The 26,672-nt window shown below is 34.7% G+C and overlaps 1 protein-coding gene across 1 annotated transcript; it reads right to left on the bottom strand.

Moving 5' to 3' along the window:
• Positions 1-428: 428 nt before the first annotated feature.
• Positions 429-16,709, bottom strand: LOC124226961 (killer cell lectin-like receptor subfamily B member 1B allele B). The gene is made up of 6 exons (XM_046640807.1): positions 16,609-16,709; positions 13,620-13,706; positions 11,956-12,054; positions 7,365-7,534; positions 2,044-2,156; positions 429-1,421 (listed from the first exon to the last, which is right to left on the bottom strand). The coding sequence occupies exons 1-6, from the start codon at positions 16,688-16,690 to the stop codon at positions 1,304-1,306; spliced, it is 669 nt and encodes a 222-aa protein (XP_046496763.1). The 5' UTR covers positions 16,691-16,709; the 3' UTR covers positions 429-1,303.
• Between the last annotated feature and the right edge of the window lie 9,963 nt (positions 16,710-26,672).

Raw genomic sequence — 26,672 nt, 5'->3', positions numbered from 1 at the left:
TAAGTCAATGTGGTGAAATAGAGTATGAGTTCCTAAAATTAGTCTAACATGATTGTTATGCTGAGAGTTTGGCTAAGTTTGGTGTAGGAAGAGGCTGCATAAGTAATCAAAGGTTAGACCTGACAGGGATTTCCAGGCCATGTCATGGAGTTCTGTGTTACTCTAAGGAAGGTACTGAGTGTTTTTAAAAAGGAGGGTTGTATTGGGGCTGGCCCAGTGCCACAGCAGTTAAGTTCGCAGGCTCTGCTTCAGCAGCCCGGGACTCACTGGTCCCGATCCCAGGGACGGAACTACACACCGCTTTGCTTATTAAGCCATGCTGTGGCAGGTGTCCCACATATGAAGTAGGGGAAGATGGGCCTGGATGTTAGCTAAGGACCAATCTTCCCCAGTGAAAAGAGGAGGATTAGTGGCAGATGTTAGCTCAGGGTTAATCTTCCTCAAAATAAATTGTCACTATACATTTTAAAAATATCAACAGTTTTTAGGGCAGAAAATGATTGACACGGAGTAAGAGTGAACAGGAAGACCTTGTTACTGCAACTATTTAATATTTTATTACTTTGTATTAAGATCATGAAAGTGGTGATGGAGAGAAGAGGATAAATTTGAAAGAGATTTAGTTAAAGATAACAAGACCTGGTGATGTGAGAAGGAGAGTGGAGAGCAGCCTTGAGGGGTGTTAGAGAGGGTAAAGACAAGATGGCAGCTGGCTTATAGATTGCATAATTTTCTTGTATGGCATGCTATTTATTGAGATATGGAGTATTGGAAGATGGTTTCTTTTGTGAGGAAAGTTAATGAACTGTTTTTATATGTTGAGTTTGAAGCACCTTTGAGATTTTAGATTTGATGTGTTAAAAAGGCAGTATGGTATATGGGTCTGGTGATCTGGGCTAGAGATATAAATTTGATATGCATTGCTTTGTACATGGTAATGGAAACTGAGAACGTAAAAGATTAGCTAAGAATATTGTAGAGGAAAGATGCAGAGAAGATAAAGACTGAGGTTCCAAAAATACCGGGAAAATGAGACTCCTGATTGAATAACTGCATTGATAATTCAGATGAAAAAATATATTCATCATATCTACTCATTTATATAACATTTTCTTTTCTCTAGTACCTTTCTCACATCTCTGAGAAATAGTGCTATATTCACACCAATCATAAATGAACACACACACAGGCACACACAGCCCTCTGGAACACACACAACCCTCTGGACTTTCCTATGATCTGGGCTCAAACTTCATGTAGTGTCTTTCACAGGAAAGTGGAGACTGATTTTCTGCAGAATGGATTACAGTTGACAAATCCATTGATTATTGGCCTCACAATTTTGTTCGGCTATCATATTACTAGACACCTGGGCACATTTCATGCTCCGGGTCCGTGGTTGCTGTTCTTTTATTGAAAACCTATAGAAAGAAAGCAAATGGTTATCTTTACATCACCAGGAAAAAATTCATATGTCCAGAGACTAAGGAAGACCTCCGAAAATATTTTCTAAGTTTTTAATGAAAATATAAGTATTAAAACAATTCAAATAACACAACAATATAATAGGCAAAGTCATTCTTCCCATTTTCAGTTTTATTTCTCAATACTTCTCTCCAGAGAAGTTAATACTGAGTATTAGAGATGTATATGTATAATGCTAAAATATCACCTCCAATTTTTTTCATTTAAAAATTGATCACTGTAAGAACTGAGCAGAAGTTCATGCTTTCTACATTAGTCTTGTGCTCTCATAAGAGATTTTACACTGGCCAACTTACCTCTTAGGTAAAAAGATAAAATAAAAAGGCACAGTGGCAAATCCTGTTTTACACATAAATCTCTGAGTGGATATAGTGAGATTTCTTCTATTTCCTGACTTTCTGTGTAAATCATTTTATGAAATATTTATCAGATTTTAAGAGTCATTCAGGAAATTTATACCTGTTCATTCAGTTAAAGCCCAACAACAGCAGACAACACTATCTTGTCATGTAATATGGGATTAAAACCACAAAAATAGCTAAAATACAATAAACTTACAGACGGACGTCAAAAGAGTTGTTGTCCACCCAGGTCCATGATTTCCCTCCAGGGGAACTACTCAAGCCAATCCAATAAATGGCTGAAATATTTAGGTGCAGCCATAGGAAACTCTAAAGGAAATAGGACATGATTCATGAAACAACTGACTGTTTCTTATAGATACAAGAAAAACATCTCAAGAACACCTTCTGTGTGTTGGCACTGCACTAGAAGCTGGAAATAAACAGGTGAGTAGGACACACTTCATGCTTTCTAATAGATCATAGTGGTGGGGCTAAGTACTTCAATGCAATGTGAGGACTGCCAAAGTAGAATTATGTACACTAGTAGATATTTAAGGCTGTGGGGTCAGACCGCTTAATTTGAGTCCTAGCTCTACAACTTACTACTGCGCATCTTTGTACAGTTATTCTCGAAAACTCAGATTATGATAGTACTTATCTCAAAGAGCTGTCATTGTTTTGTTGTTAAATAATATAATTAAACACTGCCTGGCACATAATAACTGATCATTACATAAATGTTAGTGATTATTATTAAATACAAGTATGAAATAATATATAGAAGCAAGAGAATATACAGGGAAAATTAAAGAAAGAAAGCAATATCTGAGCTGATGTGGCACACTTTGTTCACAGTTTCCTAATATCTCTTTTTCCTACAGTAATGTAACTCCTGAGCCAAAGTATGTTATGGCTAGCCATAATAAAGGCTACATTTCCCAGCCTCCCTTTGGCTAGAGGTGACAATGTGACTTACCTGACTTCTGACTAATAGAATAGAATGGAAGTGATTCTGAAATTCTAATTAAGCATTTAAAGGGTAATGAATCCTTCCATTCATCATTTCCTTCTTTCCTAATGGCTAGAATGTGGACACAGTAGCAAACCAATCAGAAATAGGTAGACAGAGACAGTACTCTACTGATGAGAGCAGAAATCTCATAGTGGTATGGACTAAGTTAGTGACATAACCTACTGCATATATTCTAAAACAGATTTTTTTCCCTATTTTAATTCTTTGAAATTAAATACATTTACTAATCTATGGCTTGTGGCAGTTTAATTGGCAGCTTTGTTTTTGCTTTTAATTGTACTAATGCTTTTACGTGTACTAACGTTACTTCTTTAATCTAATATTCAATAACTAAAGTAAACATCTATCTTGTTTAAGCTACAGTAATTTCGGTTTTCCGTCACATGCAGCTGGACTCATATGCTAAATGACATAGCTGTTGTTGGAAAATAAATACTCATTAGGCATACTAATGAGAGGGAGATTAGTGTTTCTCCATGGAATTATCTTTGTATTATGGTCAAGAAATCAGTGACTATATTTGTGTGGGTCTATTTCTGACCTCTCTATTCAATTTTCTGATCTATATATCTTTCTTTTGCCAACACTATGCCATATTAATTAATTTAGCTTTACGGTAAGACTTGAAATTAAGTTGTGTAAGTCTTCCATCTTTCTGTTTGCCTTGGGTTTAGTTTGCTCTTTTTCTAGTTTTTTTTTTTTAAGTAGAAGCTTTGATTATTGATTCTGCATTATCTTCTTTTCAAATAAAAGCATTCAATGCTATAAATTTCCCTTTAAACTCTGCTTAAGCTGAAAGCTGTGAATTTTGAAATGTTATATTGTTATTTTCATTCAACTCACGTTTTTAAAAATTTTCTCTGATACTTCCTGTTTGACCTATACATTATTTAGACATTTTTTGTTTAATTTTCAAATATTTGGGAATTTTCCAAATATCATTCTGTTCCTAATTTCCAGGTTAATTTTGTTATGGTCTAAGACATACTTTGTATGATATTTATATTTGTAAAATTTTAAGTTTTTTTAAGTCCCAAAATACGGTCTGTCTTCATCAAAGCTTCATGTGCACTTGAAAGGAATGTGTATTCTTCTGTTGTTAGAGTTTTCTATAAGATCAACTAGTTTAATTGGTTGATAGTCTTGTTCTGGTGTTCTATATATTTATTTATTTATTTATTTATTTATTTATTTAGTCTACTTGTTTTATCACTTACTCAGACAGGAGTGTTGACATCTCAAACTATTATTGTGGATTTGTCCACTTCCCTTTTCAGTTCTATCTGCATTTACCTTGTTGCAAACACATATATAATTGACCCCTATTATGGACTTCAGGGGCCAGAGGGTAGGATATTATGGGCTAAATGTGTCTCTCCAAAATTCATATGTTGAAGCCCTGACCCCAAGTACTGTATTTGGAGACAAGGCCTTTAAAGAGTGATTAAGCCAAAATCTGCCTGTCAGGATGGATCTTAATCCAATCTAATTCATGTCTCTATAAGAAGAGGAAATTTAGACACACAGAGAGACACAGATGCATGCACACAAAGGAAAGACTGTAAGGACACAGCAAGAAGGTGGCCATTCACAAGCTAAGGAGATTGGCCTCATAAGAAACTGAACCTGCCAACCCCTTTTCTTGGACTTCTAGCCTTCAGAACCGTGAGAAATAAGTTTCTGTTGCTTAAGCCATCAAGTCTGTGGTATTTTGTCATGGCAGCCCTAGGAAACTCATACAACCCCTTTATCATTATGTAATATTCCTCTTTGTTCTTGGGAATGTCATGTTTTTTCTTTTGATGTACCTCATACTTGATTGTTGAAAGTTGGACATCTTGTCTAGGAGAGTAGAGACTGAATAGTTTTGTGCTTGGAAATGAACACACAGCTCCTTCTCCCAGGTCTTTAAGGTGGGGTTTGAGTTAATCATTAAGAGTTAGGTTGGGTTTTGATTTGTTGCTGCTATGGTTTTCCTCAGTGCTCCACAGGTTTCAAATTACTAGAACAATATCTAGTGTTTAGTGTGAGGTTTTTTTTTTTCCGAAGGAATATCTCCTTTTCCTTGAGCATTTAAGTTTTCCCTTTGCACTGTGCCTCAGAGAGGATCTCTTTGCACAGTCTTATTCTTCTCCTGCCCCTCTCCCAGAAGTATTCTTCTTGACTTCTTGTTTGAAACTTGTTAGCTTGGTGGTAAAAGGCAGTGGATGGTGTGGTCTTTCTTGTTCTGATATGCTTCAGTCTTAGGCAGGCACTGAATCCTGGTGTTTTCAATGTGTGACTTTCTCATTCTGCTGCTCCCACCTTGGACATAGTTGTGGTCCCAGTGTGGATTCTTGCCCCTCCAGCAGGAATAATTTTTTTCCTGATCCTCTTTCCCACTTGCAATGATGTTTCACCAGTTCCCTAAGTGCAGCAGTGTTTGTTGACCTTCTCTCCAACACACACATTAAAGCTTTTGCTCCGTAGCACAGACAACAGATAGAAGAGGAGGGTCTTGGTGGAATTTCTTGCCACTTCTGCATTACTGTTGCTTTCTTCTCCCAGATTTGCACCACAATGGACACTTTCTTATGGTTCTTTCCAAGCTTTTCTGTGAGAGCCAGTGAAGTTTATAGAAAAAATAGCCTTCAAGAGACTGTAGAATTGCCCAATTTCTACGGACCCTAGGAGCTTCACACTATTCTGCCACCCCACGCTCAGCCTTGACTCATTTTTCAATTATTCTGGCTGAACTCTTCTTTCTGATGTCTGATTGTCTTTCGTAAGTCAGTGAAGAGGTGTCTCCTTTCTCCCACAGATGCCTGATATACCATAGATTTTAGCTCCACAACCTCAACTATCCAGGGGATTTGAAAAATTTGACAATTTAAAGGTAACTTAGCTATTTTTCATTGTAAAAGTATTAACAACATTTCTTTGAGATCTTCTCATCATGATGTGAAAGCCATAAATCTCCCTTGATTTTTTTTCAATGCTGCTTTTTCTCCTCTTCTTCTTCCCCCTTCTCCTCCTCTTCCTGCTTCTTCTTTCTTTCTATTTTGTTTTTTGTTTTTTTTTTTCCCCTGTGATGACACATGGGTATTCTAGAAAGACTAACAATTTTTTTTCATTTTATCTTTAGTTATTCGAGACCTGAAAAATTATTTTCTGTTTCTTGGAGTAATTATTTTTCTGTAATAAATATTTTATCTGACTTTTCTTGTCCTCTTTTGGAGAGGTTTGGAAATGGAAATCTTTATGCATAAATTATATGCTGATTCCTTTTAGATTCTTGTTTGTCCCTAAAAGGGAGCAATTATGTCTACCTCACTCATTTACTTAGGCATAATGTAAAGAGGTATAACCTAGACTGGAGGAAGAAAATTTCCATTAAAATATTGTTGTCTCAGTCCTTTGTTCTCCAAAATCTAGTTTATTTATTGCCCTAGAGACATATCTTTTCTGTGTTTCAACACTCTTTTCTTTGATAGTGAGCAGAAAATAGGTGAAGTTCTTAGTGAAGTCTTTCACTGTGCAGTGTCTCCATGCAATGGTTTATCATTTATTTTTTTCAAAGCATTCTTATTAAAAGCTTTTCAGTTGGTACTTTCTTCCCCTTTCTTGTCTTAAAATTGACCTCTAGGAGAAGAGAAAAGGTCTCTTTTCAGTTCTTAATCCATCCCGGATTTGGTTTCTATTTGAACCAATTTGAACTGCATGTGACACAGTCTTACAGTTTGACATTTGGGGTTACGCTGGTTACACTGAAGATAGTTTACTTCTCTTTTTGTTTCTCTTGTGGATTTCTGTGAAACTCTGATGGGTTTTCATTTTCCCTCAGAAGTTTCAACAGCTGCCATGCTGTAAATTCCCCCAGACGGCTGTTCAACCAGGATTGTAAAGCACTGCTAGTCATTGGGTTTTTAGTAACTGAGCTGTTCACATAGCTTGTGATTCTAACATACTAATACTTATGCTGAGAACCCTATTTGACGGTACCAGTTAACTAACATCTATATTAGCCTTATTAATTAGAAGTTTAGTATCCAAACATGTAGCAAAACTTCAATTTAAATTAAGCCAGAGTTAGTGAAATACCAGTTCTCCTCAAGGAAGAATGAAATCTTAATGAGAAGGACTATCTATGTGTCCTTTCTCCTAACATCATCTTTAATTTCAGGGGCCCTGATATCTGACTGCAGCCTTTGTGAGCATTGCAATAAACATGAGAGATGAGGTAAGATATTTAATGTGTTACATTTTAAAATGGAATCTGGTAAGCAGTGGTGATTCCTTGTAGAAAAGAACTTAAGTACAGAATACCAAATGAATTCCTCCTAACCCTAGCCAAAAAGAAGCTTACAATAATCATGTAGTTCAATGATTCATTCAACCAATATTTATGTAATTGAGAGTAATAAGGTTTTAAAAAATCTTTTTAAAGGAATTTTCAAATTTGTAGCACAAAGAATGCATTACAAATGTGAAAGATGTTATTATCTTTAAATTGTATATCTTACCATATCAGTGAAGTCTTGAATCACCATAAGATGTGAATTTTTCATAGCACAGTCATTTTTACTTCCACCCCAAGATTTCTTATTTTCAGCAACCCAGTAACATTTCCCCCCATGTAGCTTCCAGTCTTTGGAGAGGCATGATTTATGAGCAGTAGGAGAGTTAGAAGAAACTGGGAAGAAAAAGAATAAGTAATTAAAAGAAACTCAAAACGGTATCCCTAATATTGTATACTGATTAAAGCATCTCAAAATGTGTTAAATTATTGTGTAAGCTTTCTTTGCCAAAAGCACGTGCTTTTCTCAGGGTGGATTTGGAAAAAAGATTAACCAAACTGCAACCACGTGTATATTCATTCTTTCTTTCTTCTTTTCTTTCTCCATTTAATTTATTCTCTTAAAAATATATCATGTTCTCTATCAGCGAGGCAATGCACCAGACAGTAAGATAAAACAATGAACATCCAAGCATCAGGGAGATACAGATTTTAAAGGAACAATAGAAATTAGAGATTTAATTAGTGGCCCACCAATGAACTAGATATTTTGGGCATTATATAGCACACTGGAGTAATTTTTCTTGGGCAAAATTTGTGTAATATGTGGTCCCCAAAACTCAGATAGATTGGTTCTCCCATAACAAAAGGATCTTGACATCCAAAAATATTCATAATATTTGCCATTAGATTTAGATGATGACACATAAGCATTCTAGCCATACCAATAATTTATTGTCCCCTCAAATAAATATTCTTTAAACACACACACATATGTACACACTCACAATGACCTGAAGCCACTGAAGAGTGAACAAAAGCAGGCAGACTTTGGGGGTGGGGGCTGACCTTTGAAATAGGTATGACAAGGTAAACATTTCCCATTTTTACAACTTTTAGCCTAAGACAGACCACTGTTGGTGTCATGTAGAGTAAAATTTCAATAATCTGCAGTTTTACCAGCCTGAATAACCAGAGAACAGAGTTGGAGGCAACCACAGATGCTGAAAATGAAAAGTGAATCTCATAAAAGAGAAAACATAAAGGGTGTGCACCAATTTCTGTGTACAAAACATTTCCAAGTCCTGACTCATGTGTGTTAAAGCTAGATTACAGCTAAAGATAAAAAAATGAATTGAGATTTGAGCTGCTGCCTAAAAGGTAGAAATTTAAATTCGAATCCAGCTATACCAAGTGCCTGCTAAAATGGGAAAATCAACACTATTTTATAGAAATATATCAGAATCCATAGACTTCTCAACATAACTTTCACAATGGTCAGGGCACAGTTTCTAATCACTTGACGTAAGAAAAACCAGGAAAATATGACCAACTTTAAAGAGTAAGTATAATTTAAGTAAGAAATTTTAAAGAGTAAATGTAGCCCAACAGGAAAATAAATCACGTTAGAATTATCAGACAAGTATTTTAAAGTAGCTGTAATAACTATGCTCAAGGATATGAAAGAAAATATGCTTCCAATTAATGTAAAAATAGGCAACTTCAGCTAGAAAATAGAGTATAAAAAACTAAATGAAATTTAGAAATGAGAAACACAATACAATATATAATATAAAAAGCTTCATTGGATAGGTTTAAAAGCAAGAAATAGAAAATCTGGCTAGTGAACTTGAAATACTACAATATGAAAACCAGAAAAAACAATTGGAAAAAATGTACAGAGCCTCAAGAATTTGTAGGACAATATAAAAAAATCTAACATACATGAAATTGGAGACCTAGACCCAGAAAAGAAAGAAAATAAGGCAAAAAAAAGATAGAATGGCTAAAATTTCCCCAAATTGTTTAAATTCATAAATTTATACTTTCAAGAAGCTCTGCACACCCTAAGCAGAAAAAAAATGAGGAAAATCATATGTAGACAAAGTTAAATTGCTTAAAACTAAAGGTAGAAAAATCTTGAAAGCATAGAAAAATTGCATGTTACTTGCAGGGAAACAATTATTCAAAAACCCCTCACTCTCATCATGAACAATAGAATATAGTGGAAAATATCTTCAAATTGTTGGAGAAAAATAACTGACAATAAAGTATTCTATATCCATTGAAAATATGCTTCTAAAGTCATGGCAAGTTTAAGACATTTTCAGACAAAACACAACTAAAAATCCATCACCAGCAGATAGTCATGAGAACAAATGTTAAAAGAGGTTCTTCACGCTGATGGAAAATGTTTAAAAATGGAAACTTGAATATTCAAGGAAGAAGACCATCAAAAATGGCAAATATCTGAGTAAACATAAACGTATAAGGTAAGCAACATATTGTCAAAAGACATTTGTTCTTGCTTTCAATATTAAGTTCATACTCTTGCCTAGCTGGTTAAGTTCTTCCTTAGATTGATGTAACGTGCTTAATTCAAACTCTTTTCAGGTAATAATTCCAAGTACATGCTATAATTTTTGCTAAAGACACAGCAACAATGCAACTGGAAAGTTTTAGGGCATATTTAATAAAAACTACTATATTTTCACTTCTATATCTCTGACAGTTTGACTAGGTACTTTGAAGAAGTGCTTTCCAGCCATCTTTATGTCATGGAATATAAAAATATATTTCTAGAGATAAACAAAGTAAATAAATAATAGTCTATTTAGTCTACCAATTAATCACCTGGATATTTATAGCTCAGGAACCTTAAGGCATACAAATATGTTAGGGCACACTGTAGGGAAAACTATTCTTTGAAGATGCTTTCACTACAAGATAATTAGAATCTAAAAGAATTAGATGAAAAATATTGCTTAGCTTGTAAGAAACAAGGGGAAATTGCTAAAGGCAAGCTCTTAGGTAGAAGTGGAATGAGGAAGTGATTGGGTAACCTAGTTCAAAAGGCAAGGTTGCCTTCAAGGCTGATAATTTATATCTGTGCTAGAGTCCTAAGACCAAGCCTTGGATTCACAGATGGAGTGAGTTTGTGAAACTCTTTCATCGGTCCATGGTCTTCAAAAGTACCTCAAGTCATCCAAATCATTAGCTCCCCACTGTCTCCTTGCAGATAAAAATGCACATAATCTTTTCAAGAAAGCATCTTTAATTTTTGTCTTAAAAATCCCATTGACTGAGATCAATCAAATTTTTTTAAAAAATCAAAAACTTTAAAAAACAAGCCAACATATCAGCAGGAAACACAAGAGTAGATTTGATCACTAAGGATGTTAGATATTTAAATAATCACATATATCATAAATAATAATGTTTAAATTATTTTAAGAAATAAGAAAATAATTAAAAAATGATTATATAGCAGGAGACTATCAAAAGCTAACAGGTAGGTTTGAAAATAAGTCCTTAGGATTGAAAACTATAATCCATGAAACTAGATTTAGTAAATGAGCCAGCAGCTTAGAAAGAGGAAAATAGAGAATTTGTGAACAGCAAGCTGTATCTGAAAACATTGCTAAGAATTCAGCACAAGACTGAGGACAACAATGAGGGCAAAATGAGAGGTTAAGTGAAATAGAGGATAAAAAGCAAGGGCCTATTGCACATCCAACCGAAGTCCTAGAAAAAAAAATAGAAGGTAGACAAAGAATTAGAAATTATGGCTGAATAGATCTATTAAATTTTACTTTACATATTTTAAGTCTATTTTATTATTTTATTAAGATCAAACAAATTTAGAGTTGGCATCCTTTCCTGATTAATCGGAACTAGGATTCTAGGAGAGGTGACATACATCTGTAACAGAGGGATGAGGATTAGAAAATAGCTTTGACAAAATTTAAGACTAGAGCTTTATTTAATACCACTGTTACCACCTGCATCTGAGGTATAAGAAGTACAATAAAGTGCTTTTTCTTTAGGAATAATGTCCCACAAAGTTTGACCTCATAGTCACACTAGGTAAAAAAAGAATTAATGTATGTTGTATCAGATAGTTTTTAGAATGTGGTCGAGTGGGCTTGGAAACATCAAAGTCTAATTTAAAGTTTTAATAGATTCCCAAAATTTGAATGTCCTTTATAACATGAACTGGTAAGTCTCTTCAATAGAATTATATCTATATGTTCAAAAGAAGAAGGGTATATAGTTTTCAATATAGAAATATAACGTAAATTTAAAAATTATGAAGAAAGCTGGGGAAAAAATAAAACAGAAAGGTCAAATAATTGAGTTTTTTTTGACTTTTAAAAGTAGGCAAATACATTCATATAAGAGAGCAAGAGAAAAACTAGTGTAAGAGTACCATTTACAAATTTTTTGCATGCAATAACATTAAAAAGTTGACCAAAAAACTACCTAGTATGATCCTGAATTTTAATAATAGGAATATTTTGACCACATTCTGCACCTGCAGACGACCCTGTAAAAATAAAAAAAGAAGCAAATGCAATTATTTCAACAAAATGCCTTTAAATTCATTTAAAACTCATTATGTAAGTTCATTTTTCTTTTACCTTGGATCCTCCAATATTTTTGTCATGGACTGTAATGAATCCATGAAGAACAGTGTTCTAAACCATCTCTCTGCAGGAATAGAGGAATTTCTCCTCTATTCAGATATATTCAAGTGAAACCAATGCTACTGTCTTGGCTTGGTTACTCAGGAGTTAGACAATTTAAAATAATGTTACCTATTGACGTGATTGTTCCAGATTTATTTTTCCCAGTACAGTATTTCTCTTTTGATTCATTATCCACTTTAGTATGTCTTGCAGATTTGAGCTGGATAACTAATGAAAGAAGAAATAGATTTTCCTAATTAAATAGAAAGGGCAAAGCCATTGGGTTCTAGTGACTCTATGAAGTTCAATAATGTGGAAATTCCATAGTAAGTTAAATGACTAAAAATTTAACAGGAAAAACATTTTTGCCAAGATCTGGACTTTCCTTTGCAGTCTTATTAATCTTATTAATGTTATCTTTAGGGGAAATTGGAAAACTATGGCCTGGGACTGGAGGGATACCCACTTGATTTTCTTCCTTGGAGCTTTTGTATTTATTTTAATAAACGCAAAATAACCAGCTCTAGATATAAACCTCATTCGGTTAGCTTGTGTTTAGTGAGTTCCTGTTCATTATATCAGGTGTCACCTGATTCTTGGAAAGGGTTTTATGTTTTGGTTTTGGTTCATGATTCTGTTCCTTTTGAGGTTCTGCATGTAAATGCTGCATATGGAAGAGGAGTATGAGCGGAGAGTCCTTTTTCTATATTGAAGAAGATGGCTGTCTTTCTGATGGCCATTTAACTGAAATTATCTTTGGTAATTTATAATCTCATAATAGTGTGTATTAGGCAATTAAACCTTTAAAATCTATTTCAGTAACAAATGTATTGTAGTAACAAATATTTTACTAGAACTACTATTTTAGTAACAAACAAATCTATTACCTTAATATAACAAAAAGAAATACAGCAGAGGTGTTTGCTGCTAACTATTTTTGCATTTTCCCCTCAATTTTATAGCCCCAATTAGGCCATTGACTAGTTACATTAGACAAGTCAAACCATTTATCCCTTTGGGCTTCAGATTGTTTATCTCAACTAGAGGTTTGACTTTGCTAATTTCTAGAGCCCCTTCCAGTTCTAGAATTCTGTGACTCTGCCTATTTACTTCTAATTTCTAAAATTATTTACAAGAGTTCACTGACATAGGCAAATACTGCATTGACCTGTTCTAGGGCTTGGTTTAATCTAGAAGCCTGAATTCCTTAGAATAACATCTGTATATTACCTTTGCCATGAAGAACTTTTCTCCAAGATTTTATTCAATAATATATTAAGATAATTTCCATATGAACAATTGAGCTATGTTTAGCTATGTCCACAACACATGACTATAGTTTTTAAATGCTTGATTGAATTAATTTATTTTAGACAAACTTACCACCTATGGATACAAGATGGGTAATGCCCAGGAATAGCTAATATGAATAAGCTTACACGGAAATATGCTTCAAAGTTAGTTTGTTTTCATCTGAATACACTTTCAGAGAAGCTTGTGTATAGCCCACTATCAAACTGCACTGGGAAATGCATTGTGTGATCTTGATTGTAAAATATAAATCTAATCTTGACATCTTTGCTTTATTAAATGAAATGAATCCATAATATATATTATATCACACACCAAAGTTCTATGGAAAAACCTCTTAATTTAATTGTGTATCAGATTTCACACTTTTTATGAAGTTATGTTGTATTGTTTAAGAAATCCCATCTGAAAAGCAACACAATTACAATACGTCATGAGAGAATAATACTTTGGGATAATGAATAGTATTGATAATTACTTACTGAAAATGCTCAGCACAATTGCTATCACAAGGAGAATGATAATCATTGCACATCCAACTTTCAAGAAAATTCCACGATGGTGAGAATCTATAAAATTGGATACATTTCACTAGTAAGCCCAGTACGTAATTTCTTAGATAGTGAGAGGTAGCGGGGGTGCAGAATAAACTTTCTCAGTTATCATGCTCCTGAGTTACTTTCCATTGAAATATGTAGATCCAGCGTCCATTCACACACACACACACATGATATTTGGTTGTGAAAAGGGGAACATATAAAACTGTGAATGGATATGAATTTTTCCTTGCAGGTTCATAATACGCGTTCCCTAAGTTTATATATTAGACTGTGAAACCCTCAAGATTCTCTGATAAGCTTATTGACAACACCAACTTATTTGGATTGACCCATTCTTTTATGTCCCTTCCCTTATATAATGCACATATTTTCTGTGATACATAATTGTAATTTCATAAAATAAAGCATTTTAAAATAAAAATAATTTTAAGAATTGTCTTGTCCAACAACCACAGTTAAAATGGGGATACTCAAGTCCACAGTCATGCAGCTACTTGATAAGAGAGCTGAGGTCAGGCCTCAGGTCTCTTGACTACAAATCAGTGCTGTGTTCATTATCCACACTATCTTTTTCTTTTGGAGTTCTCAAAAGAGAAATAAATCATAAAAAGGAAACTGGTATTTTTAGCTTTGGGCTGATAGTTAAAACCAACAGTCTTTAATCCAAAATAATTGCAGTCTATCAATTCCACTAGATATATGATATATACACACATGCATATAATATACTGAGAAAGTACTGAAATAACTGATGTTGAAACAACCAATCACAAAATCAAGTGTCAAGACTGATTAACCCAAATGTTTATTTAGTGGAATAGTATTATAGAGTGTTTTGTTGTGTGTTCAAATTATTATTGCTACTAAGTAAAATATCTTTAGTGAGAATTTATTAATTCTCAAAGTATTAAAAGAAGTCCAGAGATTTTCATTTATCAAGTAAAACAATGCAAATTGTGCCAGTCAAGGCAATCACAAGAAGAATGTGATGATATCCTTACACATGTTTCTGATATGAAAAACTGCAATTACAGACCTAAAAACTTACAGAATAAAACTTCAGATCTCATGAAAGTACTGATATAAGCGATCCTAGGTCATTCTTTTAGGCCTCTGAAGTAAGATTTAAGAAAAGCATGAATTTCTGAATCTTAGCGTTGGATATTCTCAGTGGAATCATGCTTTCTCACTGATATTCTGCTCAATTTCATGGTGACAGCCTGTTTTGTTTTATGTCTTGGAGAACCAATGAACCTATACTATTTATTGAATATCTAATGAAATCAATTTATTTATTCATCCACTTAGCAAGCATCTACTGATTGCCTGCTATGTACTTAGTACTGTGTGAGTGCTGGGAATACAAAATTAAGAGATTAGGGAGAGGGTTTCAGCACATATGAGGCTCTGAAATGGTAAAGAATATGGTAATTTTCAGGAGCAAAGAGAAAGCCAACAGCTGGAGCAAAATCAGTGAACCCTGGAAAGTTATAAGAGGATTGCCAGGGACAATTGTGTAGGTCTCTGTAGGACATGACAATCCAAAGTATCAAATAGCTCTTTCCCTCTACAATAATATGACGCATGAGAACAAAAGTTGCATTTATCCAGCAATGGAGACATGCAGTGAAAGAGTGATAAGATTTTTGACTTCTCGTCGTATGCATGATTATAGGTAGATAATTTAATTTTTATGTATTTGTGTTTCCTCATTTTTAATGTTAGAAGATTGGACTAGATAGTATTAACGATGTTGTCCCCAAATTGCTAAACCAGTAAGAGAATAATGTGTTTTCCATAAACAGAAAGAAAATCAAACCTTGGAATGCACAATCAAAAATGCAGGTTTTGTTGCTTGAACTGAGTTGGAAAATGGACAAATTGTGTGATATTTTTTGGGAATGGAGGAATAGGAATGCAGTTCTAGTGCATGTTATTTTTCAAATTCAGTTCCATAATCTCATATAAAACGAAAGTTCCCAGTCTAGGGAGAAAAGAAAGCAAATACTACTCTATTAGATAAGTTAGAGAAGCAGTGTTTAAAAATAGGAAATAACATGCTCTTGCAGCCAGAGAAAACCGCACATCAGATTTACTTGATAAATGCAAACTTAAAAATATAAAGGAAGAAATATATTCTTTGGGAATATAGAAAAGCAAAACATCAGATTCTTTCCACAAGGGCAAGTGCAATATGAGACTTTAAACTATTTAAGCATTTTATATAAATTTTATAATATAAAAAAGAGAATGGAAATGCAACATGGAAGTTTCACTAACGCTTCAGAGAATAGAAAATACACTGAATTTGAAAATCTATCACTTTTGAGGTGGTTTGTGATTAAGATACAATGTATCTTTAGCTGTATGTCTATCTCTTCAAACCTAAAAATATTCCATTAATCAGAAAGCCACTAATTCTAAACATCATGAAGTAAAATACTAACATTTCATTTCTCCTTAGTTTAGCTTAATATTTTTCTCCTATCAATACGCAAATTCCAAAAGTATAAAAAATAGGGTGCATAATTGCCTGAGATATTTTCCTCAGTGTAAATGGATTTATCATATAACATTAAAAGGATGGATTTGATTGTGGGTGAGTAAAGCTGTAGAGCAAAAGGGATCATGAGTATAGATATCACCGTGTAAGTATAAATGTTGACCACAAGAAATATAAAGGAGGCAGAGGCCACGAAAACCAAAAGCAAAGTCCTGCATATTAAGACGAAAGTTACAATTAAGTTTATAAACATTCTGTTTCATTAAAAACACTCACAATTATTCTTGCATTCAATAAATTTTGCTTTGAATCCAATCTTCTATTTCCTCATACAAATTTAGACAGGGCAGAAATAAAAGAGACTAAAAGTCAAATATTAATTTTAAAAGTAGTCCTAAATCCACTTACCAGATCTCTGCAGTGGAGATGAATGTTCCAAAGGGGAAGCTCTAACAGTTTTGATGTCAGCATAGACTATCTCTCCAGCCATTGCATATATTAGAAAGAGAGAGAAGACCACAAATGATGTTCTGCTAAAGGGAGTCCTGTATTTCTGCAAATAAACTTCCTGTAGCTTAGGTAAACTGAGAAGGACAACTTCCTTCGACCCTCCCAAGTTTGGTGGATTTCCTCTATGAATAAAAGACAAAAGCGATGTGTTCAGTCTTACCAATCTAGGTAATAGACTTTTGAACACTTGCATGATATGGAAGAAAACTGTTGTTCATACAGCAGTATCTTGCTCTTCAGTTAGTTTTCTGCTTATATTTGGAATAATTTTAACTTTTAGTAATGCCACAGACGATCTGTCACCGCTCTCTTCTGTAAACCACTTCCCCTTTTAGTTCAGACATATATTCTCTGGGAGACAATCTGTGACCACCTAGCATTTTTCTCCAAAGTGGAATAGCAATTTGGAAGGGGGCACAAGGAAAAAGAAAGATTTTTTTATGGATGTGATACAAAGAATTGATAGAATCCTCATCTTGAAATGCATAGTATTTGCCTAGTAGTATTTTAAAAGATTTCCTTAAAGCTGTTTCTTCTCTTGCCCACTTTATAATACTAACATCAAGTTAACAGGAAGCATGGGTCATACAGAGGACTTCCAAACTGAAAAATTATATTTAAGAGGCATAAATAACACATGTCAAAATAATTCAACGTTGGGTCATAAAAGAAAATAAATCTAATTTTTAAATAAGATTCGCAGAAATTTCTTTGAGTCTTGAACGCAATATATTTAGCATAGATTTCTATGTCCTGTTTCTTCTAAAACCCCACTAAAATTATATTAAAGGGATAAAAGCTGAAAGTCTAAGACAATAAGAAAAAAAGAGTGGGTTCAGACAAATGATGAAAAAATTTAACAAATTCCTGAAAGATAGAGGGTAGATAGAGATATGATAATTGATGAAACAAAGCAAGTGAATCCTAGAATATGCAGAGGGAAATAACTGAGGAGAGAGCCCAGCTATCTGTGAAACCCTCTCAAGAGTCAGAGCTCAGAAATTTTAGATATGAAAAATTTCAGAAGACACTAGTTTATAATCAGTAGATTAACTGGACTTCTGCATATGAAAAAGTTGATTTCCTCAACATCCACCAAAATGCATTATATAGAATTATCTATACTTCAGTTATCCTTCCCTCACAAAATCTAAATAATTTAACATACATTAATCAAAAAACTGAAAAATAGATCTTGGCTTTCTGGCCTTTAGGGGTCTCTCAGTATAACGGCTAGCCCCACAAGACTTCTGACCCTGGATGGGTCTTGCACACTGACTTCTGTCTCTCAACACCACCATGAACTTCCTCTTTTCTGGGCTGTTGCAACACTTCATATAGTGTTCTGCATTTTATACTTGAAAAATTGACTTTGAGAGGTTATATGCAGATGGTCACATAGCCTGTACATTTTGAGAGTGAAGATTTGAACTCATGTCAAACTGAGTCCAGAGCCCATGCCATAATGTAATAATGCTTTCTAGATTTTGAGAGTAAGAATCACATTTTATTATTCTTGTCATTTCCATCACTCAATCTATGCCTGAAACATAATAGATACTTAATAATTATGTGTTGGATTAACAAATCAGTTAATGCTACACTGAATTCTATTACTGGGTTCTAACATTTTCTAGAATGAAAACAATCATTTTTTACTAAAAAGTAGACTTCTATTCATGTGAAAAATATGATTGATGATCTAGACATATAAAACTAAAAGAAAAGTACTATCATATGGAGAATATATTATGTTATGTAATAAATCCTTGGGATTTACAAACTAATGATCCCTGCCTCCTCTCTCTGCCCCCAGGTAACCAAAGGTATGCCTTATTTAATGATCTGTAAGTTTATTAAGATTTGACTTTTAATTGAATGTCATAATACTTGCAGGTAGGGCTCATTTAGCCAAAAAGATTATTTTATATAAAATCAACTTGTAGATGTATTAAATAATGGAATGTTAGAAATAGTGGTGTCTTAAAAAGCATGTTATTAAATAATCCATAATATGTCTGGAAACAAAATAAAGCTGTTCAGTTAAGAAGTCTAGACTCATCAAATATTCATCAGTATGATAACGGCTCAACACAAGGTTGACATAAGGGAAGCCATATTGTAGAAAAGAAGCCATTTTGTAACTTTGAATAACTTCTGATTAACTAACCCAGACACACTCTATAGATTTTATCATCCCTCCCAGCTGCCATAAATTGATAACTTTGTTCTTTTGAGTTCCTTAAGAATGTGATGACCCCTGGGTGGAGAGTCTACGCTGATAGCCATCATTGATGACAACTGAAAGATCAGGGTATAGGGCATTGCTACAGTCTCTGATGCATATCCAGTAAAAGAAAAGGCTATCAGGAACTAGATCAGATGTCTGCCTCCAACCAGAGATCAGATGGATGCCCCTACCTGGAAACCAAATGCCTTATCGACCCACAGACCAGTCCCCCTATATAACTGGCTGTTAGTCTTTGTATTGCAAGATGGTTCTTTCTGACATTAGTCAGCCATCTTCCCCCTTGCTAGCAAGCTGTAATAAAGTCCTTTCTCTCCTACCACCTTGCCATTTGACTATTGGCATATCTTGTGGTGGGCAGGTAACAAGTACAGATGTGAAAGAGTAACAAATATTTAGTTAGGCTGTTGTATTTTATGTGGGGTTTTTTTTTTTTTTTGAGGAATATTAGCCCTGAGCTAACATCTGTGCCTATCTTCCTCTATTTTGTATGTGGGACACCTGCCATAGCATGGCTTCATAAGCAGTGCATAGGTCTGTGCCTGGGATCTGAACCAGTGAAACCCGGGCCACCAAAGCAGAGTGCACAAACAAACACTATGCCATTGGGACTGCCCCAATGTATTTTATGTTTTATATGCTTATAATGATATTCTCAAATTTGGTGATACAACTTTCCTGGACTATAACTTCTTTGAGTGTTGAGTTTAATTAAGCATTAGTGATTTAAATATGTGGTGTTTAGTTATCATTATTGATAAATACTACTTCTAATTAATTGAGTAATTACGCACTTGAAATATGCTTTACCATTGCCCTAACTTTTATAATAATTTTATTAATCACCTCTCTGTGCATAGATTCCAAACCAAATCCTCAATCCTGGCCTATTTCCCGGAGAACAAGTCTTCATTTCCAACTGTCTTTCAGTACCTCAAACTCAAAATAATCAAAAGTGATCCAACTTTACCATTCCTTCCACTTGTTGCTTCTTTCTTTTGGAGACCCTCTACCTTTGCAGAAACTCAGGCTTAATATCTCTCCTTTTTATCCCGCCTTCTGTCACTTTCCAAAGTTTCTGTGTGAGTGATTGGCATGTAACTGTTCATTTGAATTGGAGGAATCTTTTTCAACTTAAATGAACATGTGACTGAGAACATGCTGAGAGAAAGATTATGTCATATAGTCAGGAAGGAAAACATAGAGAACAATTGTGATGGTAACAGTGAGAGGTAGAAAAATGTGCATGTTTTCTCTGGGTACTTCTGAGGGGAAAGAAATTTTAGTTTTGCTGGTTGGCTGGAACATGGGAACAAGGAAAGAATTATTTGTCCTATGATATATTTGTATCCGTGTGTGTGCATATAGATTTCTAAGGTCGACAAAATATAATATATATATTTTTAAAAAGTGTATGCTTGTATGTTTGCATGAAAAGGTTTAATTTTATATGGAAAGGATATATCTTTTGCATTTTTCAGTAATCCATAACACGGCTAAATATTCTAGGCTGGTGATTTTCAACCTTGACTCCACATTGAAATCTGTTGCAAAATTTAAAAAAAAGAAACCCTGATGTCAGAACTTTGCATAAGAATTTTTGATTTTCATTTATCTGGGTTGTGGCTTGCATATCAGAATTTTTAAAATCTCCCCTATATATGATTCTATATGTAGCCAAAGTCAAGCTACCATATGTGAGTTTAGAGTGAAGACAGAAAGCAATAAAGAGAAGAAGGCAGGCAGCTACAATAGAAGGAGAAATAGCAGCAGCACTGATGAATAAGAGACCAGGGTTCATACACATCAAAACAACAATGATAACAAAGTAAGTCTATTATCTTTCCCAAACCAGAAAAACTCCTTAGTATTAGAGGCCAAAACTGAGGAAAAAACATGACTCTCATACGTTGGTTCTGATTTCTTTTTCAAAAGAGAGTCTACAACTTAATGTGAACTGAATGAAATGCATCCATGGATTGGTTTTGATCCATGGGTTCCCATTTGTCTTTATGCCCTAGAGAATGTATCTTGGAAATTCAGTCTATAGAAATAAAACAACTGAGGGAGTGTCTGTGGAAATAACACTTCACCTTTGAAGGGTAGCAGATTTTGCCACCCCAAAATATGTCTCTTTGGCATAAGAATTATTCTGAGTTAAAGGAAATCAATATTCAACAGATTCAGGAATAGCTCTTTCCTTCCCATTCAACTGCCTAAACTTACATTGGAAGGGGACCTGTGCCTGGAAGAGAGCTATGACCAGAGATACCCTTTTACCTAAGAAACTTACCTGCAAACAGGGTGATCTTTCTTTTCCAAACATCTCTGCCTTCCTGTGAATGGCCTTCCTTCCCTTTGTATCCCCAGACCTCTACCCCTTTCCTTAGCTCAGGATGTCATACAAGCCTCAATTATCTGCCTGCCATTTGGGTCTCATATTTTTATGGGGCTCCCATATGTACAAAATATGCTTTTTTCATGTTAATCTGTCTTATATCAACTTATTTATTAGATCAGCCAAAGAACCTAGAAAGGAAGAAGGGAAAGTTTTTCCTCCCCTTCACCTTATACCAGAGGAAAAGTAGACAGAAGTCTGGGGATCTTCATTGCTTATTACTGTGCATTAATTAATCAAAAAGTATGAAGTTACATGTTACAGGTCTTAAATTTAAATATCCTAAATTTAGTAGGAGTACAGGATAGTCAGTATTTCATTATTCCAGCCACCAATTTGTGTTCTGTTGTAGCAAAGCAACATTTTTGGAGGTATCTGACTGTAGGTTTACTTAGGTGGAGTCTTACGTACCTTAAAAGGAAAGATCAAGACGTTTTGTGTGTTGCTTATATCTGCAGGACTTCACTACAACCCCCTAAGTAATGGAAGTGATGAAATCCAAGTCAGCTTCCTTGAAAGGAGAGAGGAAAGATAGAAGCCATCTAAGAGATATCCCTGCCTGCAGCTGGAAATTCTTACATCCATTAGGACTGAAGAAACAGATTATCTGTCACCAAAAAAAGTTGGTTTGAGCAAAGAAAAGGAGGCAATGAGTGAAGTGAGGGAAAGATTGAGTCCAAGGAAGGGATCAGGGCATTGGGTGAAGATTCATTCTTCCAGATATTTCCCAAATATCTTCTATTGTGTGTGCTCTACTTGAAAAAGTAACACTCACCCTAGACAAAGATGGAAACCACAAGGACTTTAAAAGATCAAGATACTTAGCTTTGGTTTTTAGCCTAAGAAATTCTCAAAAATCAAATAGAACTATAGATTTCTGAAGTTTTAAGTGAATTTTTCCACAAAAACTGGGACTCAGGTGAACTAGGAGTCTGCGGCCACTTAACCATAAAGTATTCCCTGGTTCATAACTTACCACATCAGGAAGCGCAGCTGCTAGTCCCAGGTAGGAGATATTCACAAGCGATCATTTAGAACAGTGAACAAGGAAGCTCGCTTCAGAGGAAAAATACTGGGGCAGCTAGCTGGACCATTGTTATATAACATTTTTATATTGATATAATTTGCATAACATGCCTATTCTGGGCACTTCATGTAAATGGAGTAATATAATATGTGGCCTTTTGTCTGGCTGTTTCATTTAGTGTTTTCAAGGTTCATCCATGTTGTAGCATGTATCTGTACTTCATTCCTTTTTGTGGTAGAACACTGTTTCACTGTATGAGTATATCACATTTTGTTCCTGCAGTCATCAGTTGATGGACATTTGGGTTCTTTCCACTTTTTGACTTTTATTAATAATGCTGCAGTGAACATTCATATATAACTTTTTGTGTGAACATGTCTTCAGTTCTTTTACATATATACCTAGAAGTGGAATTGTTGGGTCATTTGGTAACTTTATGTTTAAACTTTTAGAAATTGCCAAACTGTTTTCTATTGAGACTGCACCATTTTACATTCTCACCATCAATGTATGAGTTTTTCATTTCCTCCACATCCTCATCAACACTTGTTATTTTCAACGTTTTGATTGTAGCGATCCTACTAGATGTTCAGTGGTATATGGTGGTTTTGATTTATATTTCTCTAATTACTAATGTTTTTAAGTATTTTTCATGTGCTTATTGGCCATTTGTACATCTTTTTCAGAAAAATGTCTATTCAAATCTTTCACCACTTTTTAATGCAGTTGTCTTGTGTTTGAGTTCTAAGAGTTCTTTGTGTATTCTGTATACGTCTGTTATCAGATAAATGACTTGCAGATGTTTTCTCCAATTTTGAGGTTTTATTTTCATTTTCTTAATAATGTCCTTCGATACTATCTATATAAAATTAGGATAAGTGTGTCAATTTCTGCAAAAAAAGAATGACAACTGGGATTTTGATAGGGATTTTATTGTACCTACAGATCAATTTGGGGGATATTTCAATCTTAATAAAATTTTAAGCCTTCCAACCCATAAACACAGAATCTTTCTCTTATTTAGATCTTTAATTTATTTCAACAATGTTTTACATTGTTCACTCTATAACTCTTACATTTCTTTTATTAAATTTATTCTTAAATACTGAAGTGGAACAAAATTTGCCACCTCAAAATATTTCTCTTTAAGATGAGGATTATTTTAGGCTAATTTTTTTTAAGAAATAAAAGACTCAGAAAGTTTTTCTGGTCACCTCCCCATTAACTGCCTAAAAGAATTCAGATTAAAAAAACTGTCTCAGGAAGCCAGCTATCATCTTAGCATAACCTGAATTACGTGATAGACAGGGAGGAATCCAGAAAAGCCTGTTTTGGGGGCTTCCCTCTGTGTTCTTCTGTTTCTATGTGGCCAAACACGTGTTTTCCAAATGTTTGCTCATTTCCACCCACCTATAAATTGCCTTCCTTCCGTATGACATCCCTGACTCTCCTCATCCCCAATATCTTCTTTTGTCTTTAGCTGAAGATGATATTTAAGGGGCTGGCTTTGGCCATTTTGATGAGCTATTCAGTTTTTCTGGGTCTCTCCCATGTATACGTGCTTTTAAACTTTGCTTGTTTTTCTCCTGTTAATCTGTCTTGTGTCAATTTAATTCTTAGACAGCCTAAGAACCTAGAAGGGTAGAGGAAAATCTTTTCCTCCTCTACAGTATTTTATTCTTTTTGTTGCTACTGTAAATGAAAACTGTTCTTAATTTCACTTCTGCATTATTCATTGCTGGTGTACAGAAATACAATTGATTTTTGTATACTGATTTGGCATCATGTAATCTTGCTGAACTCATTTATTAGTTCTAATTGTTGTTTGTGTGGATTCCTTAGGATTTTCTATATACAAGATTGTGTCAACTACAAACAGAGATAGTTTTACTTCTCCTTTCCCATTTGGGTGTATTTTTTTTTCTTTTTTCTTTTTGGCCTCATTGCTCTAGAAGAATACTCAGTGCAATGTTGAGTAGAAGAGGTGAGAGCAAACCAACTCGACCATTCTTGACATCACCACCGAGTTGGATTATTAAGGATTTGCTTTCTTGCATCAGGGCAAGGAGTCTTTATTATTATATACAACATAGAGACTCAGTCTAGGGACCAGAAATGAAACTATTTCTCTTAATGGAGGGGCTGTATGCTTTATGGTGTATATATATATATATTTTTTGAGGAAGATTAGCCCTGAACTAACTGCTGCCAATCCTCCTCCTTCTGCTAAGGAAGACTGGCCCTGAGTCAACATCCGTGCCCATCCTCCTCCAGTTTACATGTGGGACGCCTACCACAGCATGGCGTGCCAAGTGGTGCCATGTCTACACCCGGGATCTGAACTGGCGAACCCCAGGCTGCCGAGAAGCAGAATGTGTGCACTCAACCACTGTGCCACCGGGCCTGCCCCGGTGTATACATTTTCATTTGTGGATTAAGGCATTCCTTTTTATGGAAGGATACTACTATTCACTGCATATGTATATCACATTTTGTTTATGCATTCGTCAGTTAATGGACTTTTGGGTTGTATAGTTAAGTTTTTTAAAGGGAGAGTTTTTATGGTTAGTATGAAAAGAAGAATGGCTCAAATATTTAAATGCAATTATGGTAGTTGTTTTAATATCTTTGTATGCCAGTTGCATCATTTCTGTCATTTCAGGATCTGTTTTTATTTAGATAGTTACTTGATATTGTTCACATTTCCTGCTTCTTGGCATGTTGGGTAATCTCTGATTAAACACAGGATATTGTAATTTTATGTTTATGATTGCCTGATTTTGTGGTCTTTGTTTAAAGAATGTTAAGCTCATTGTCCTAATTTAAAGAATGTCAGGCACTTAAGTTACCTGCATATACGTTTAACAGTTTTGAAACCTGTTTTTAATTTTTCTAAGGATGGGTTGGTGTAGCCTTCTCTTCAGGGATAATTTATTCTTCTTATTAAGGTCTGATGTTTCTGTACTGAATGACCCTGGTGATCACTGGTGACTCTCCATTTTGGCTAGTGAGAGCTTGAATGTCTCCCACCATGTCTGAGTTCTGAGAATTGATCTGTAGATAACTGCTTTGTTGGCACTTACTCAGCTTTGTGTATTTTAATTCTATATATAAGCATCGTAGTATTCAGCAGAATCAAATGAGCTTATTTTTCAGAAGCCTTCCCATAGCTTCCAGCTGGCTCAGACTCCTAAAACTCCTCTCTTTGTCTCTTCAGCTTCAGTGAGGCTGCTGCCTCTCTTGGGATGTTCCTATCTGCTCCTGCATTATGGAAAATTGTTCCCAGTGAAATCTGGGGTGATCTTAGTGCTCACATTATTTGATTTCCTTTCTGAGGCATCATAGCCCTGAGCTGTCTGTGCTATAATGTATGAAAGCATTTTTGATATATTTCCTGAATTTTCTAGTTGATTATAATGAGAAGTTAAGTTTGATTCTTGTTACTCTATCATAGCTTATGGTGCTATACATTTTAAACATAATTTTCATTCATATTATATTCTAAAAACAAATTTTTTTAAAAGGTGAATATTATTTTGCTAAAGTGTTTTGGTTTTATTTTTTCTGTTTTATTTGGTTCAAGTTTACATCCTAATCTGCTATAAGTGTACTGGATTTGGAATTTAAAAGCCCTGGCATTGAGCCTTGACTTCAAAATATAGTAGCTAAACAAATTTGGACAAACATCTTTCTAATGTCAATGTTCTAATCTACAATAGAGATATAATAATATTAGAGTACTATTACAAGATATGGGGCATTGTAACATGTAATAAACTATACAAATATTTTTTCCTTGTTCACCACTTTCTTGTGACAAGTTACCCTAGTACTTCTCCAACCCCCCCAACCCTTTCATGCTGCTTTGTTTTATTTTTCCTCTTCCATTAATCTGATTTCCTAAAAGAGGCATTTTTTGTGTTTAGGAAAAGAGTAAAAATAGTAATGCTAAGAAAGAATGGTTATTTAATAAAAAATTGTAACATTCTTGGAGGGGGTGGGACCAAGATGGCAGAGTGAGTGGTTTGCTTTGTCTCTCCCCAGTCGAATCTACAACTAATTGGACATTCATCAATTAACAAAGGATATCCAGATAGCATCTCAAGGCGCTTAAGAGACTCGTGCTACTGTACATCGGAAGGCGGACGGACTTCCCCCCAGGAGGAGGTGGAAATAGGTGAAAACTCTCCAGCCCCCGACCCCAGACCCCCGGACAGCCTAGTTCCTGCAAGAGGCTCTCTTCCAGCGGACTCCCCCATAGCATTGCCACACACCAAGGGCAGGAGTGT

Source organism: Equus quagga, chromosome 1 (assembly GCF_021613505.1).
Source record: "Equus quagga isolate Etosha38 chromosome 1, UCLA_HA_Equagga_1.0, whole genome shotgun sequence".
NCBI lineage: Eukaryota > Metazoa > Chordata > Mammalia > Perissodactyla > Equidae > Equus > Equus quagga.
Note: the sequence above shows the minus strand (reverse complement) of the source record. Positions and strands in the feature narration are given on the sequence as shown.

Coding starts and splice junctions, on each gene's coding strand:
- LOC124226961 (XM_046640807.1), bottom strand. CDS start 16,690: ATGGCTGGAGAGATAGTCTATGCTGACATCAAAACTGTTAGAGCTTCC. Junction 13,707..16,608: donor ATCTCCACTGCAGAGATCTG/GTAAGTGGATTT, acceptor CCAATTTTATAG/ATTCTCACCATCGTGGAATT. Junction 2,157..7,364: donor TTCAAGACTTCACTGATATG/GTAAGATATACA, acceptor TATTTCCTTTAG/AGTTTCCTATGGCTGCACCT.